The sequence below is a fragment of the Centroberyx affinis genome, unplaced genomic scaffold (genome assembly GCF_046629955.1).
Source record: "Centroberyx affinis isolate AG114_WGS23_722 - 3 ecotype Tasmania unplaced genomic scaffold, CSIRO-AGI_Caff_v1 ptg004204l_1, whole genome shotgun sequence".
Lineage (NCBI taxonomy): Eukaryota > Metazoa > Chordata > Actinopteri > Beryciformes > Berycidae > Centroberyx > Centroberyx affinis.
In genome coordinates this window covers 832913-845983 of record NW_027281952.1, presented here as the reverse complement: position 1 = coordinate 845983, position 13071 = coordinate 832913, and the positions used below count along the sequence as shown (strand labels likewise).

General features: G+C 42.6%; 2 protein-coding genes across 2 annotated transcripts; both read right to left on the bottom strand.

Moving 5' to 3' along the window:
* Nucleotides 1-121: 121 nt before the first annotated feature.
* Nucleotides 122-3812, bottom strand: LOC139664196 (kelch-like protein 40a). The gene is made up of 6 exons (XM_071542943.1): nucleotides 2691-3812; nucleotides 2353-2513; nucleotides 1926-2033; nucleotides 1412-1597; nucleotides 1019-1168; nucleotides 122-352 (listed from the first exon to the last, which is right to left on the bottom strand). Exons 1-6 carry the CDS (start codon nucleotides 3810-3812, stop codon nucleotides 241-243), a joined length of 1839 nt encoding a protein of 612 aa, XP_071399044.1. The 3' UTR covers nucleotides 122-240.
* Nucleotides 3813-5812: 2000 nt separating this feature from the next.
* On the bottom strand, nucleotides 5813-12518 carry hhatla (hedgehog acyltransferase like, a). Its single transcript, XM_071543021.1, has 11 exons — nucleotides 12413-12518; nucleotides 10878-10945; nucleotides 10620-10733; nucleotides 9419-9613; nucleotides 8537-8746; nucleotides 8202-8373; nucleotides 7410-7554; nucleotides 7244-7279; nucleotides 6929-7130; nucleotides 6679-6820; nucleotides 5813-6251 (listed from the first exon to the last, which is right to left on the bottom strand). Exons 1-11 carry the CDS (start codon nucleotides 12516-12518, stop codon nucleotides 6109-6111), a joined length of 1533 nt encoding a protein of 510 aa, XP_071399122.1. The 3' UTR covers nucleotides 5813-6108.
* Between the last annotated feature and the right edge of the window lie 553 nt (nucleotides 12519-13071).

Below are 13071 nucleotides of genomic sequence, written 5' to 3'. Positions count from 1 at the left end.
CCCTACTGGAAGAGTTAGCGTGTATCTGTCTCCCCCTGCTGTGACACACAAGATAAAACAACTGGATTCTGAATTCATAACACTGTGTTGTCTACAGAGGCCAATTAAAACATATGCCTGATACCCTTAAACATATCCTTTGCTGGTTTTGGGGCCAACAGTAAAAAAAAAAGTTAGTACACTGAATTATTTATATGCTATGTGACTTCATTAACTTCATGGCAGCAGCAGTTCACACAGTTATAACTTGGTGAGACGCAGAGTGTTGAGGCGCGCAGGAAGAATGGTGGCTCCCTCTGCATAGCTGATCTCTCGCAAAATCCCATTCCAGCACTTTTCCGGCTCATCGTATCTGTGGGGGACATAAGTCTGTTAGAGTGGCACAGCACAACAGCCTCCTCAGAGACCTGAACAGCTTAAACGACTGGGAACTTGATGCATTTACTAGAGAGACAGTGACTTGGCATTAAATGGAAAATCCACCTTAAAAAAGGATTCATCCACCTGTGGTCTATGGGTGAAGGGTCATCGGGCAACACTTGTTGGTATTGCTTCATTAATAATGTATGGGAAGTTGATTTTATGGATTCATGATTTTTTTGTTTCCATTTTATACACAAATGAAACAAATTAACTGAAAAATTACTTTGGGCACAGTCCATAAGATGACCACATCCCTATTTATTGTCAATGGAGGAGCTCCAGAAATCGCTGTGTGATGGAGGCATCAGATTTGTCTTTGCTGTGTTGTTTCAAGCTTTGACGCTCGTTCATTTCCTAATTCCTGACTGTCCAAGATTACAGGAATAACATGTAAATTCAATTTCGGGGTGATTTTTCTCAGTGGAAATAAAAAAAAAACCAAACCACCACTGATTTTCCATATCTTGACTAAGATAAGTGTGAGAATGAACAGTAAAACATAAAAAGAAAATATTATAAAATAGGGTAAAATCAGGTGTTTTGACCACATTGTACCCGCTCATAAAGTGCATTGACCGAATGCAGTGTGCCTCACCTCCAGATGTCCGTCATCTCTGTCGGGGCGGGCTCCTCGCTGGTGTCACTGGGCATCATGGCAAAGCCCCCCACAGCGTACAGGAAGCCTCCCATCGAGACCAGACTGAGGGAGCTGCGCTCCTGGGGGAACTCTGTAAACTCAGACCACCTGGAGCATAACAGGACAACACACACACACACACACACACACAGGAAGTGATGATGGTCTTAAATAAGCTGCTATATTACTGTATGACACACACAGCAACACCAGTGCTTTTTTATTTTATGACCTGATGATCGCTTCAGTAGCCGCTAACCAGGGTCTATGAGTCATTTCACAAGGATGAACAGATGCTCCACCTTGTAACAGCGTGATAAAAGATGTCATATAAAAAAACAATCGTCTCACTTGTCGGTGGCAATGTCATAGACCTCCACAGTGCTGGTGAGGCCTGTGTCTGTGACCCCTGTCACCACAAAGATCTGCTCCATGTGGACGGTGACGCCGAACAGGGAGCGGGCCGTCTTCATCGGAGCCAGGTCCTTCCACTCAAACTTAGTGGGGTTGTAGACACACACCCTCCTCATGCACTTCCTGCATAAAGACAGTGGGACATCATTTGAGACAGTGGATTCATTATTGACGAGTTTTGTTCCAAACACAATTGGAAAAAAGTGATACATAATGTTACAAAATGAGTGATAGCACAAACGAAAACAAATTGTTACACATTTTGAAGGATAGTTGATGTTTTTGGTTGGTAAAATGAAACACTTTGGACACATTATACATTCTACAGATAGGGTTAAATGAGGAACTTTAGCTGATGATTTTTTTTCCAAAAGGGATACACAGGATTCTTGAGTTGGAATTCAACAGTAAGATGTAATACATGCTTTAGATTATCTCAAGTGCCTCATACTTGCTCTCTGACTTTCCTCCCAGGACATAAACAAGACCGTTGTGTGATACGGTCCCATGGCCGTACACTGCGTAAGGAAGTGGGTCTGACTCTCCCCATTTGAATGATCTGTGGAAAAAGAGTTGTGACATCATTAGTAATGACTCTGTATAGGTCTTCACCTCTGTGGTTTCTACAGACTGACATCTATTTTGAAAACAAGAGTACAAAAATAGTTCTGAGAAAAAATAAACTTGATGGGAAGGTCCAGGATGTGTAGAAGCCTCACATAGATTTATTTCATATAGTTTAATATGACTTAAGTTTCTAAAAATCCAGAACGTTCCCTGTTTTAGCTCATATAAAGACAGTGTTTTCTTTTAAGAGATAACTACAGAGTAGACTATGATAAATACAGTCCCATATTAAATTTGTTATCTGTACTTACTGTCTGTCATAGATCATGACTGAGTCCAGCACATGCTCTCCCTCCTTCAGTTCCTTGCCGCCCACAACAAAGATGGAGTTCTCTGCTTCAGTCAGCCCAAACAGACAGCGAGGGTTGGGTAGTGACGGCATCCCTAGCCATTCTGAACTTACCGGGTCAAACTGGGATGGAAGAGAAGGATATGAGATTCACATGAAATATGCATTTCACAGATACAAGTTAAAAGCTTTTATTCATTGAGGGATATGGGATCTTTGAATACAACTGTTTAGAGAAATTAGGACAAAAGCAACAGCTTCTGATGAGGTTCGTAGATGATACTGGGGTTGACACAGTACCTGTAGGAAGTAAGAGCTGAACGGCTCATCTTTGTTCTCCTCATTGTAGAGAAGTCCTCCAGCCACAAACACCTGGTTCTGCTTGGTCACCAAGCTGCAGTGGTTCTTGGGAATTTCTGAGGATTCTGAGGCCACAAAGCATTCGTTTCCTACCGGGTCATAGGCCACCGTCCCAGTGTCACTGATCATAAGTATCAGTTCCGTCTCAAACATCCCGAACCGAGGGTTATTGTTGAGGATACCCGGAAGCAAACCCTCCTCATCATCATCCTCCTCCTCGCTCCCCTCTCCCCCCTCTGCCCCTTCGCCGCTGGGTTTCCTGGGCTTTGGGAGACGCCCTCTTTGGGCATCCTTGATGAGTTCCAGCTCCTTCTTCACCTCCTGGTTGAACCGAATCAATTTGTGACGCTCCACTTTTTCATTGAAGTAATCCAAAGGTATCAGCCTGAAACGGACACAGTGCAACAGCTCTGGCAGGTCCTTAACTCGATCTTTCTCGTCGTGGCCGACCCAGTCCATCAGGGATTCAAACACCACCTCCTCCTGCTCAACGTTGAGGGCATCTGAGGTGATGATGGAGGCCAACTCGCTCGGGCCGAGCTGGAGGAAGTCCTGGTCCCTGACTATAACCTGGTAGCGTTCACAGATGAACTCCCTGGCGGCCAAAGCAAGCCTGGGACAGTCCAGCAGCAGCCCCAACCTGAAGATAGCCAAGCAGTTGCCCAGCACCAGCTTCTCTTTGAGGTAGGACACACATACCGAGAAGATGGAGGGGATCTGGTACATGTTAGCAACCATGAAGATATCTTGGACGTTCTGTTCCGTCAGGTTAATGTCAGAGGTGTATAAGTAACGCAGGATCATCCCCATAACGCCTGGCTCCACATCTTTGAGGACAATCTCACGTTTCTTGCTTTCCTCCAGGTCAGACAGGAACATAGCCTTGAAAAAGGGGCTGCTGGCAGCAAGCACCAGCCGATGGCAGGGAAACTCCTTGTCCTGGATTTTCAGGACACAGTCCACAAACTTGTCGTTCTCCAAGAGGTCACAGAGTCCATCCTGAAGCAGGGTCTGTTGGTACATCCGTGGCTGCTCCACCGGGTCTATGGTCAGGGCAGCCATTTTGTTCTGTCTCCTTAACCTGGTTGGGTTTCCTGGGAGGGAGAGGCTTAGAAGAGGGGCGCCCTACTTGCTCCCCACAACAGAGCAGAACTGCGGGTAAGAGCTACGTAGATCGCTGTGGATAGTCTCCACATGGTTGCTGCAGCTGTCTCTGGCTGTCAGTCACTCTGTAAGTCAGGGGGTATTTATAGATAGGGCCCTCACAAAGCTGAGGAATCCATTTTGGTGGATAGGGAAGAGGACCTGTCCACTATTGCACCAAACAGTCCCCCACAAACAGCTGAATGACTAAGCAAAGGGGGTGTTGGCATGTTAAATCCACCACAACCTCTCACCAGCCAACCAGGCAGGGTCCTGTTACTTTGATGAAATATCTGCTCTTTCACTCTGCTTCCAAGTTTTTTTTCTCTGTAATCTGATACTGGCTTGGAAAGGTGAAAGTAACTTACACTGACACTGAGGAAGGAACAGTCCACCATATTGCATATAAGTCAGTGGAGCTAATGTATAGGCAAGTTTCTGGAAGACTAATGAGTCAGTTTTACACGTGTTACATAATGACCTTCCCTTGACACCAGACCTTAGCACAGTCCCTCGTTTTAGAGAAACATGATCAAATCTCTCAACTTCTCCAACCTCTTTCTAAAGTAAAGTACCTATTTATGTACATTTTTGTACATACATAGGTACTTTACTTTAGCAAGCTCCATATGAAGGGCAATAATTAGAAGAGAAAAACAAATGTAAATGTTTTCATGATTTATTGTGTGATAGTGAAGGTGTATTAATAGTAATGGATGATCAGCATGCTCTTCTTTATTTTTTCATATTCTCATAAAAAATATATCCTTAGAAAAGATATCCTTAGAGTTTTGGGCTATCTTTGGCTGTTCACTCTCAAAAAGTCCAGTGGATGTCAGTGGAGCAGTACAGCAGAGCTCTGCAGTGAAACTCCGCCATCTTGTGGTGATATATCATAACTTCTGAGTAAAACAACCTATTTTCTTTATTCACTTGATAACATGAAAGCATTTCCATATGTTTAAACAAAATGGCAGATTATCAGGATCTTTTTATGGGGACCTTGCTTATCCATCCAAGTGGACAACAACAACAACAACTCAGCCATTTTCATTCCAACAGGTTTTTATTCTTTCCTCTCCATATTGCAACAAATCAAACTTAGAGCAGAAATATCACTTCTGGATGAAACAAAATTTGAATTCAAGTCAAACCATTGAAATGAACACTTTCAAATAGAAACCTTTCAACCAGAAAAGGCAAGATTTTTCCGCTGTCTGTTACACTGAAGACATACGACAGATTTTGGTGACAGTGACCCACACTCCCTGCTGGGCCTATTGCCTTTCATAGTGAACTGAGGGCCTCAGCCTCATCGTGGCATGTTCGCAGCCTGGGTCATGTGAGAGGGGGCAGAGGAAAGATATGCAGAAATGTCACACCTAATCTCCTGTGGAAGATAATGGTAGTGGAGTAAAGCAGTCATGCTCTGTTTCCAGTGCGGATGACTCTCAGTGTTTCAGCTCAACTGAACTACATTCAGTTTTAACATATAAATAGAGATCTAATAAAGTGATACATTCTCTATCAATTCTAAAATGGACTTTCCCATACACGGTGATTTGCATTTCTGCTTATTGACAGTACAGCAAATACATTACAATCACCTACAAACAATGCAGAGGACCGCAGTCTCCACAGCACCCTATGTTTATTCATTACACTACGCAAATGGCACCTTTATTTAGAGTTTGTTCAAGTTTAAAAACCTTTCAGTAAGGTTAGAAGTTGTGATGTTTAGGGTCTAAGGCGTCTGAGGCAAGATTACCGTCAAACTAAAAAAAAAAAAAAAAAAAAAAAACCCAGCAAAAACTTGTCATCTGCCTTGGATATTTGGTACATTACAAATAAACACAGGAGGCAATACTGTATCTTCTTCAATATATTAGCTTTAACAATCTAAAAATATTTGGCAGGCCTATAATTTGTTAAACATTCTTTTGTGAGGATAAAATACAAATACAAAATGCACCATCGGTGGGTTTGTGTCAAAGGACGTGTGGCGATTATCTACAGCAAGTGCACTTGAGGATATTTCACAGTTCAAAACATTGCCTCGCTTCTGACAAACGAAAGCAAAAACGCAGACTTGTGAACAATGGAGGTGCTGACTGGCTGTTAACAGTCTGGTTCAGTAGAGTTCGCAAGACCGAGGTTGGAACAATGCAAGGGGTTGTTGAAGATGACGTCTGTAAAACTCAGTCTTCCCGTCTGTTTATTCTGCTTTTTCTTTGTCTCCATCCACCGGCTTCACCGGCTCTGGCTCATCCAAGAGGGCTTGTTTTCGCTCCCGTTCCTTCACCAACTGCACACCACAGTAGGTCACCAGCAGCACTGACAGGGTGGACAGAGGGAAACCTGGAGAAAAATGAGGAAAGAAGAAGCGGAAGAAGAAGAAGATGAAGAAGAAGAAGAAGGAGAAGAGGGAAAGAAGGAGGAAGTGGAAGGGAAACCAGAGGAGAAATGAGGTCAGGAAGATATGACTTGCTGTTTTGTTGTGTTCTTTGTACTCTGAGTAGATGCTCAACTGGAGATAATCCTTTCAAAAACCTCTCAGTCCTTGTCAGTGCTCCACTGTTAAGGTTTCTTGTATTGTACATGAAGGAAAACAACAAAGAGGAGGCTAAAGTCAAGTGATCTATGGGGGATGGAGCCCCTTGGGATTCAGTTTCTCCTGAACTGTCTGTGCGATGCTTTTCATGCCCTTGAATCTGCTTCGATTGGACCTTACAGAGAAGCCTAACTCCCCGGATCTGTTTTATTTACTTCCCTAGCAGCTTCCCACCTTTGAAGATCAGTCTTCTTCCCACCATTTTGGCAAACTCCAGACTGTTGAGGGAGAGAACGTTGTAGAGGACGATGGCCCAGAAGTTGGCGGCATTGAACACGCCCCTGATCCTGCGTGACATGGCCTCACCCATAGCACCCTGGAGGCAGTCGGACACAGACAGGTATACTCAAAGAACTGACATAAAAGCACACTTTGCTAAGTGCAGTATATAGAATGAGGGGTTTTGTCATGATGTGTCGCTCACCTCGATGGTGGAGAATGGAGGAATGGAGAAGAACTTGGCCACCCACAGCTCAAAGTTGAGACCGAAGCAGTTGAAGAAAGACCAGATGTACACCAGCTCACACGGACCCAGCCACAAGGTGGTGATGGCGAAGGTGCAGAAGGTTGCCAGGAGCTCCTTGAAGATCTTGTCATGATTGCCCCCGATATAGTCATAAACATACCTGCAAATTTTCAACTCAGCTACGATCAAACAGATTCAACTTCATGAAGAATCATATACAGAAAAAAACTTTCAGTGTCAGTTAGAGCAGGAAATTTGGATTCAAACACTCACCTGCACAGCCAGTCATTGATGCCCCTGTCGAAATGCCTAAAAACGACAAGACAACATTTCAAGGTTAGGTATGGTCAACAAAAAAATTACATGGTACATTAAATGCACCTCTGAACTCTTCAGCTGCCATGCTGATGTTACATATTGGGTCCAAACTGACACTTACGTTTCAGCGAAGACATACAGCATGGTGATACACTTAGGAGGCTGAGGAGGATCCAGGTGGTCCAGTCTAGACACGGTGTTGATGACGCCAAACATGACGGCGGCTTTCACCCAGTCATACACCAGGTTGGAGTAGGCCAGACCAGCTGCAAAGGAACAAAGCAAAGTTTACGGAGCATGCATGCCTTTTTTTCAGCAACACCTTGCTTTATATTCATACAGTTACACACTGTCACTGATGAAAATTTGACAGATAATGTTTGGACTCAGCAATAACTTAGAAGTTAGGGTTAGACTGATATATTGGACCAATATTGGCCTTTTATGAAAAATCAACCACTCATGTCATCCACCTCCAATATGATGGTGGTTCTTCCCTGACCATAGCTACATAAAAACAGTCTGTAAAACCTGCAATACAATTTTTAATCTTTGCACATTTTAAGTATTCATTTAATTTAAAGGTATAATATATCCCAGAGTTTCCTCTTTGAATAAGTGCAGTGGGCCACCCTGCCTTAAAGAGCTGCAAACCCTAAAATAATTCATTATCCTGGGGTTTCAATGGAGAATTTTGGTGTCACATGATGGTCTAAATACTCTTTCAGGGGCCTTTTCACCCTTGCAAGCGTGCAATTCTAGGGGAAAAACTGAATACTTTTTGGCATTTAAGGAAATGGAATATGGGCACAAAATATCGGTTATCAGCAGCTTCAATACAAAAACATTGGTGTCAATATCAGTATCAGATTTCAAAAACTCATTTTGGTCGAACCCTATTAGACATACTGACCCAGGGACCAATCAGAAAGCTGCTTGACCAGCTTCATGTCACTGGGGATGGTCAGGATGTAGAGGTAGTGGAAGAAGACGTCCACCACCAGAATAACTCCCAGGTGCAACAAGGCCTGGGTGGTGATGTTCCACATTTCCCTCTCCCTACGGGTCAGCTTGATGTTGTTCACCTGCAGAGCAGATCAATACACTGACACACTGAACACTATTCAGTCCTGTAAACAAGCTGTTGTTGTAAAATTATATGACCATCACATCATATACGCCACTGACCGAGCTTGCACAGAGACAGAAATGGCCAGCCTGCCGTTCAATCAGTCTGCAGCAACTCACCTGAGCATGAAACTGGTCGAAGGTCATGATGGGACCAAAGAAGAAGAAGGGGAGGTAGAAGTTGTATTTGAGCAGGTCACAGAATGTGTAGTTGCCGTCCTTCCGGTCACAGTTCTCCAAGGCGAAGCTCATGCAGCGCATGATAGAGAAGCCGCAGCCACCGTAGAACAGGATGTCTTGCAGGTTGAAAGAGCCAGTCACCAAGGCTTCCTGCAGGAGGAGCCAGAGTTATGCTGAGCCACACACAGCGTCACCTTCAGCCTCTTCCGACACATATGTTTACCAAAAGGTTAATCATAAGAAGGATCTAAATATTCAACAATTCAGATTTCAGATGGACGGTTTGGAATTAAGCACACAGATTCTGCTGAAGGTTGTAAGGTTATAAGTTATACCCGGTGAGGTTACAGTAAACAAAGTTGTGGTAAATGAAAAGGTGGGTGAACTATCACATCCAGTGATTATCAGAAGGTAAACAACCCATGTAAACAAAAATCTATTATATTTTCAGAAAAGCATATAATATGTATAATTTTTTTCCCTTAAAAGACCCTATTCCCATATAACTTCCATCAGTTTGATGCTACTTACTATGATGTATATTATGAATCTACGCCATTAAGATTTATGTCAGCTGAAAAAGGTTGATAAACTCTATTTTACAAATGAAACAGGTGGATAAACTGAGAGTAGATGGGTTTGCCCTCCACTACATCCCTGAATTATGACACATGCAACTTTGTGTAGTGTTAGAGTCATTTCTTCATAAATTCTGATTATTGGACCAACATTATCAACCAGACTACCACCTGTTAAGAAGTTTACTGGACACAGACTAGATCTACATACCAGTTTGGCTGTAGGTTACCTGGAGCCACTCACCTGCCAGGAGTTGTAGGGCTCCAGCTTGATGGAGGCCAAGGTGGCCAGGCCGGCTAGGAAGCACATCCATTTCCTCTTGACCAGAGCAACACTGTACAGTATGATGCAGTGAGACAGAACCAGCGCCATGAAGGTCCAGCCCATCGTGACCAGGACCACCAAACTGCCGTACATGCCGAAGATCAAGGGTCTGTGCTGTGGGTGAAGAGGGGCCAGCGTCAGTGCGATGATGTAACAGCACTGGTGTAGCATCCATAATGTTTATGCAATACACATCAAAGGTGGAGTTAGTACTATAACATTGTTCTCTACAAATCTACTGTCCGGGTATCAATGATTTGAATGAAACACATGACATGGGTTATGGAATTCATAAATTTAATGATGTTACCTTACATCCATCTATACCAATCTTCATTGCAAGCATGGAACAAGACAGAAAACATGTTTAAAACATATTGAACTGTTTTAAAGATGTCAACAATATTTACGGGTAAGAATCATTGGTACACTCCAACAGACACTATCCCACTCCACAGCATTAACCTCATGCATCAAGTCAAAACTGTGTTAGGCCTGGGGGTACAAATACAGTTTATACATGCTTATACATGCTGTCATACATGCTTAATGTGTTAGAATAGAATAGAATAGAATAGTATAGAATAGAATAGAATAGAATAGAATAGAGAACCACATATTTGAGAATGAAAGGAGGGATATATTTGCTCTATGTAAACATAATTTTAGGATTTGCCCAATTTTCAACTTAATTTGTGTAGCAGTAGATTGCTTTATTTAAGACTTCTTGAACATGTTTCTCACCAATTAGAAAATGAAGCCTTTGACAGTTCAGAGACTGGAGGATTCAATATTAATTTAAAAAATATATATATTATTATTATTTGTACACCCATGGCCTACTGTTCACATCAGTGCAACTCCAATATTATTTCTATATCGGTTACATTGCATTGCTTTGCCATTTATGTATCACACTACACATCAAACAAAACCTGATGTATAAGCTTTGATGGGAGAAAAGCATGTGTCCACTCATACACACACACACACACACACACACACACACACAGAGGCATGCAGTTATACATGCATACAGTCAGAATACAGTGCTAGCACACGGGCATTCACACCCTCTCTCTCTCTCGCTCTCTCTCTCTTCACACACACACACACAGACCTTGGGAGATAGCAGGGTGAAAATCTTGGCAAAGATCACGTGACCGGCGAGAGCAAAAAGGATATGATTGCGGAATGTAGAGAACCACATCATCCACTCGAAGTCCGCAACATCCTGTGGAGAAGGAAGATGCATTACTGACAAACAAGCACTTAGATGTCTGAGTTGCTTCATCTTGACTTTGAACAAGCACTAACAGCACACATATCAATTATAGAATACAAAGAGGTATATAAACACTATAAATGAACAACTTGCCATTTTCCTGCCAAAGTAATGCCATCCTGGTTTCACACTCTCCTTGAAGGCCTTCCTGTTTACATTCTCTGAACAGACAGAAGAAGAATTTTACAGAATAATCAACAAACAAAACATCAAATTGGGTGTAACCAATAAAATGTTAACATTTCATAACTGATGGCAATATATGGTAAAGCTTCTGGGTTCTTCTGGCTACTAAGCTCAGGCTTGTTTTTTGTTGCTGGTTTCTATGACCCACTGAGACATTTTTTCCATCTCTCTGACCTGAGGTGAGAAGTTCGGTGGGCACAATTCAAGGAGGTTTAGTGTAATTGCTGGATTGTTCACATAGCGCATTTGAGGTGTGAGAATAAGCCCATTCCACAAAGCCAAATGTTACGCAATATACTTACCACAAAGCTTTTTATTTTCTCAGTCACCATCTCTACTACAATCATAAAGCCTTAATCTTTTTTTTTTTTTCAGGAGATTATGTCACAGCAGAAACTCAGTGAAATGATTATGCAGAAGCTAGTGATGCTGACGCAGACATATAGGCTACAAAAGCGGATGCAATGTAAGTCAAGTTCGCAAGCGCCATAACGGCTCCCGCAGGTTTGCCTGATTACACTAATGGCCATGAAAGAGGATATCAAAATGTGAGGGTCAGTCAGGGAAAGCCTCTTATTTCTGGGAAAATAGCCAAACTTCTATTGCCAGTACACAGTATCGCTGTAGCATGCAGACTTGAGGATAATAAATGCCCACAGAGCGGCCACAAGTGACCATTTCAGGAGCTAGACAGTAACAGGAAAGCAGGCCAGAATAATGAGTGACAATATGACTCTGCCCCGGCCAATCTGACAGCGCTGACTGTGACAGACAGTGCCATCCACCGGATTACATAACCCGTCATTCAGCCCATTCAAATCAATGTGCGAAGAGGCTGGCTGCAGCATTTTACTGTCAGAGCACATGCAAAGTATTGGCAAAATCTCCACAGTGTGCAGCCTGGAACATATTCTGCCACTAACCACAGAAATATCTCCATCAGGACAATCATTAGCTCCTAATTGGACTGGCTTTAATTAGCCTTCATAATAATAGGAATATGTGGGAATTCCTTAGGGGGGGTTTCCCTTTTAATCTGGCAGATGAACATTGTTCTAAATCACATACAAAAGCAGTTTTAGGTTATAATGATAATGTTTTATGGATAGGGATCCTGTTGTTGGCAGGAGATTTTGATATGACACTTACAAGGCAACGTTCCCAGCATTAATAAGTGTTGATTTTTCAGTGACAATTATTTGGTGTTTGTTGATTGGAGAGTTGTTTGTCCACTTATAGAGCTGATGTGGCTCTGGAGCTGCTGTTCCAAACCATCTAAAAGTGTTAAATGAACTCTGATGGGTGTGGACTGATACAAACACTGGCACTGAGTTGATTTTTTACACCCTCTGAGTCACATTAACACTGAGGATTTTGCTGTGATATTATGCAGCTACTGTATGTATTATCCTCGGACGCCTCTTGACATGTTGTCCACTCACCGCTTGAAGCTTCAAATATCCAACTGCCTGCCCATATCAAGGCCACGGAGAGCACGGCAGTGTAGAGATACAGCTCATATTTGGGGAGGGCAGCCTTGATCCCCATGGTGAATCTCTATGCGCAGGAGCCCTGCCAGGTTGAAAAGCAATCAGTCGCACAGTATTAGAACTGACTGAATACAAATAGTACAAACAGTATGGACAAAAAATAGATCCACAGATCTGGAACCAGTGTCTGACAATTCTGAAAAATGTGATCAAAGTGAATAAGGTTTCTAGAAACTATGTTGCTGGTGTGAAGTTTGTTCAGGTGTAGAAGAGTTTCAGTTGGAGATCTGAGACATCCAGTGTGAAAGCATATAGTTTTACAGCCTTGGCTTAAAATATTATCTGGGTTCTACTAATATTGTCTGGGTTTATTCATAACCAATGATAGAAACAGGATTTGGACAAAATATCACTAACAATATAAGATTACACTAAAGGTTTTGCAGCCTGTATATTCTTGCAGGTTCATTTGTTCATAAATATTCATGTGAAATGTATTGGCTCGGCTCACTTGGGGCCTGTTTACAATGATGCACTACACCAGTTTACAAGGTTTACATGGTCCACTGGAATAATAGCTGACCCAGCCACCGCCCACAAAAACACATTCT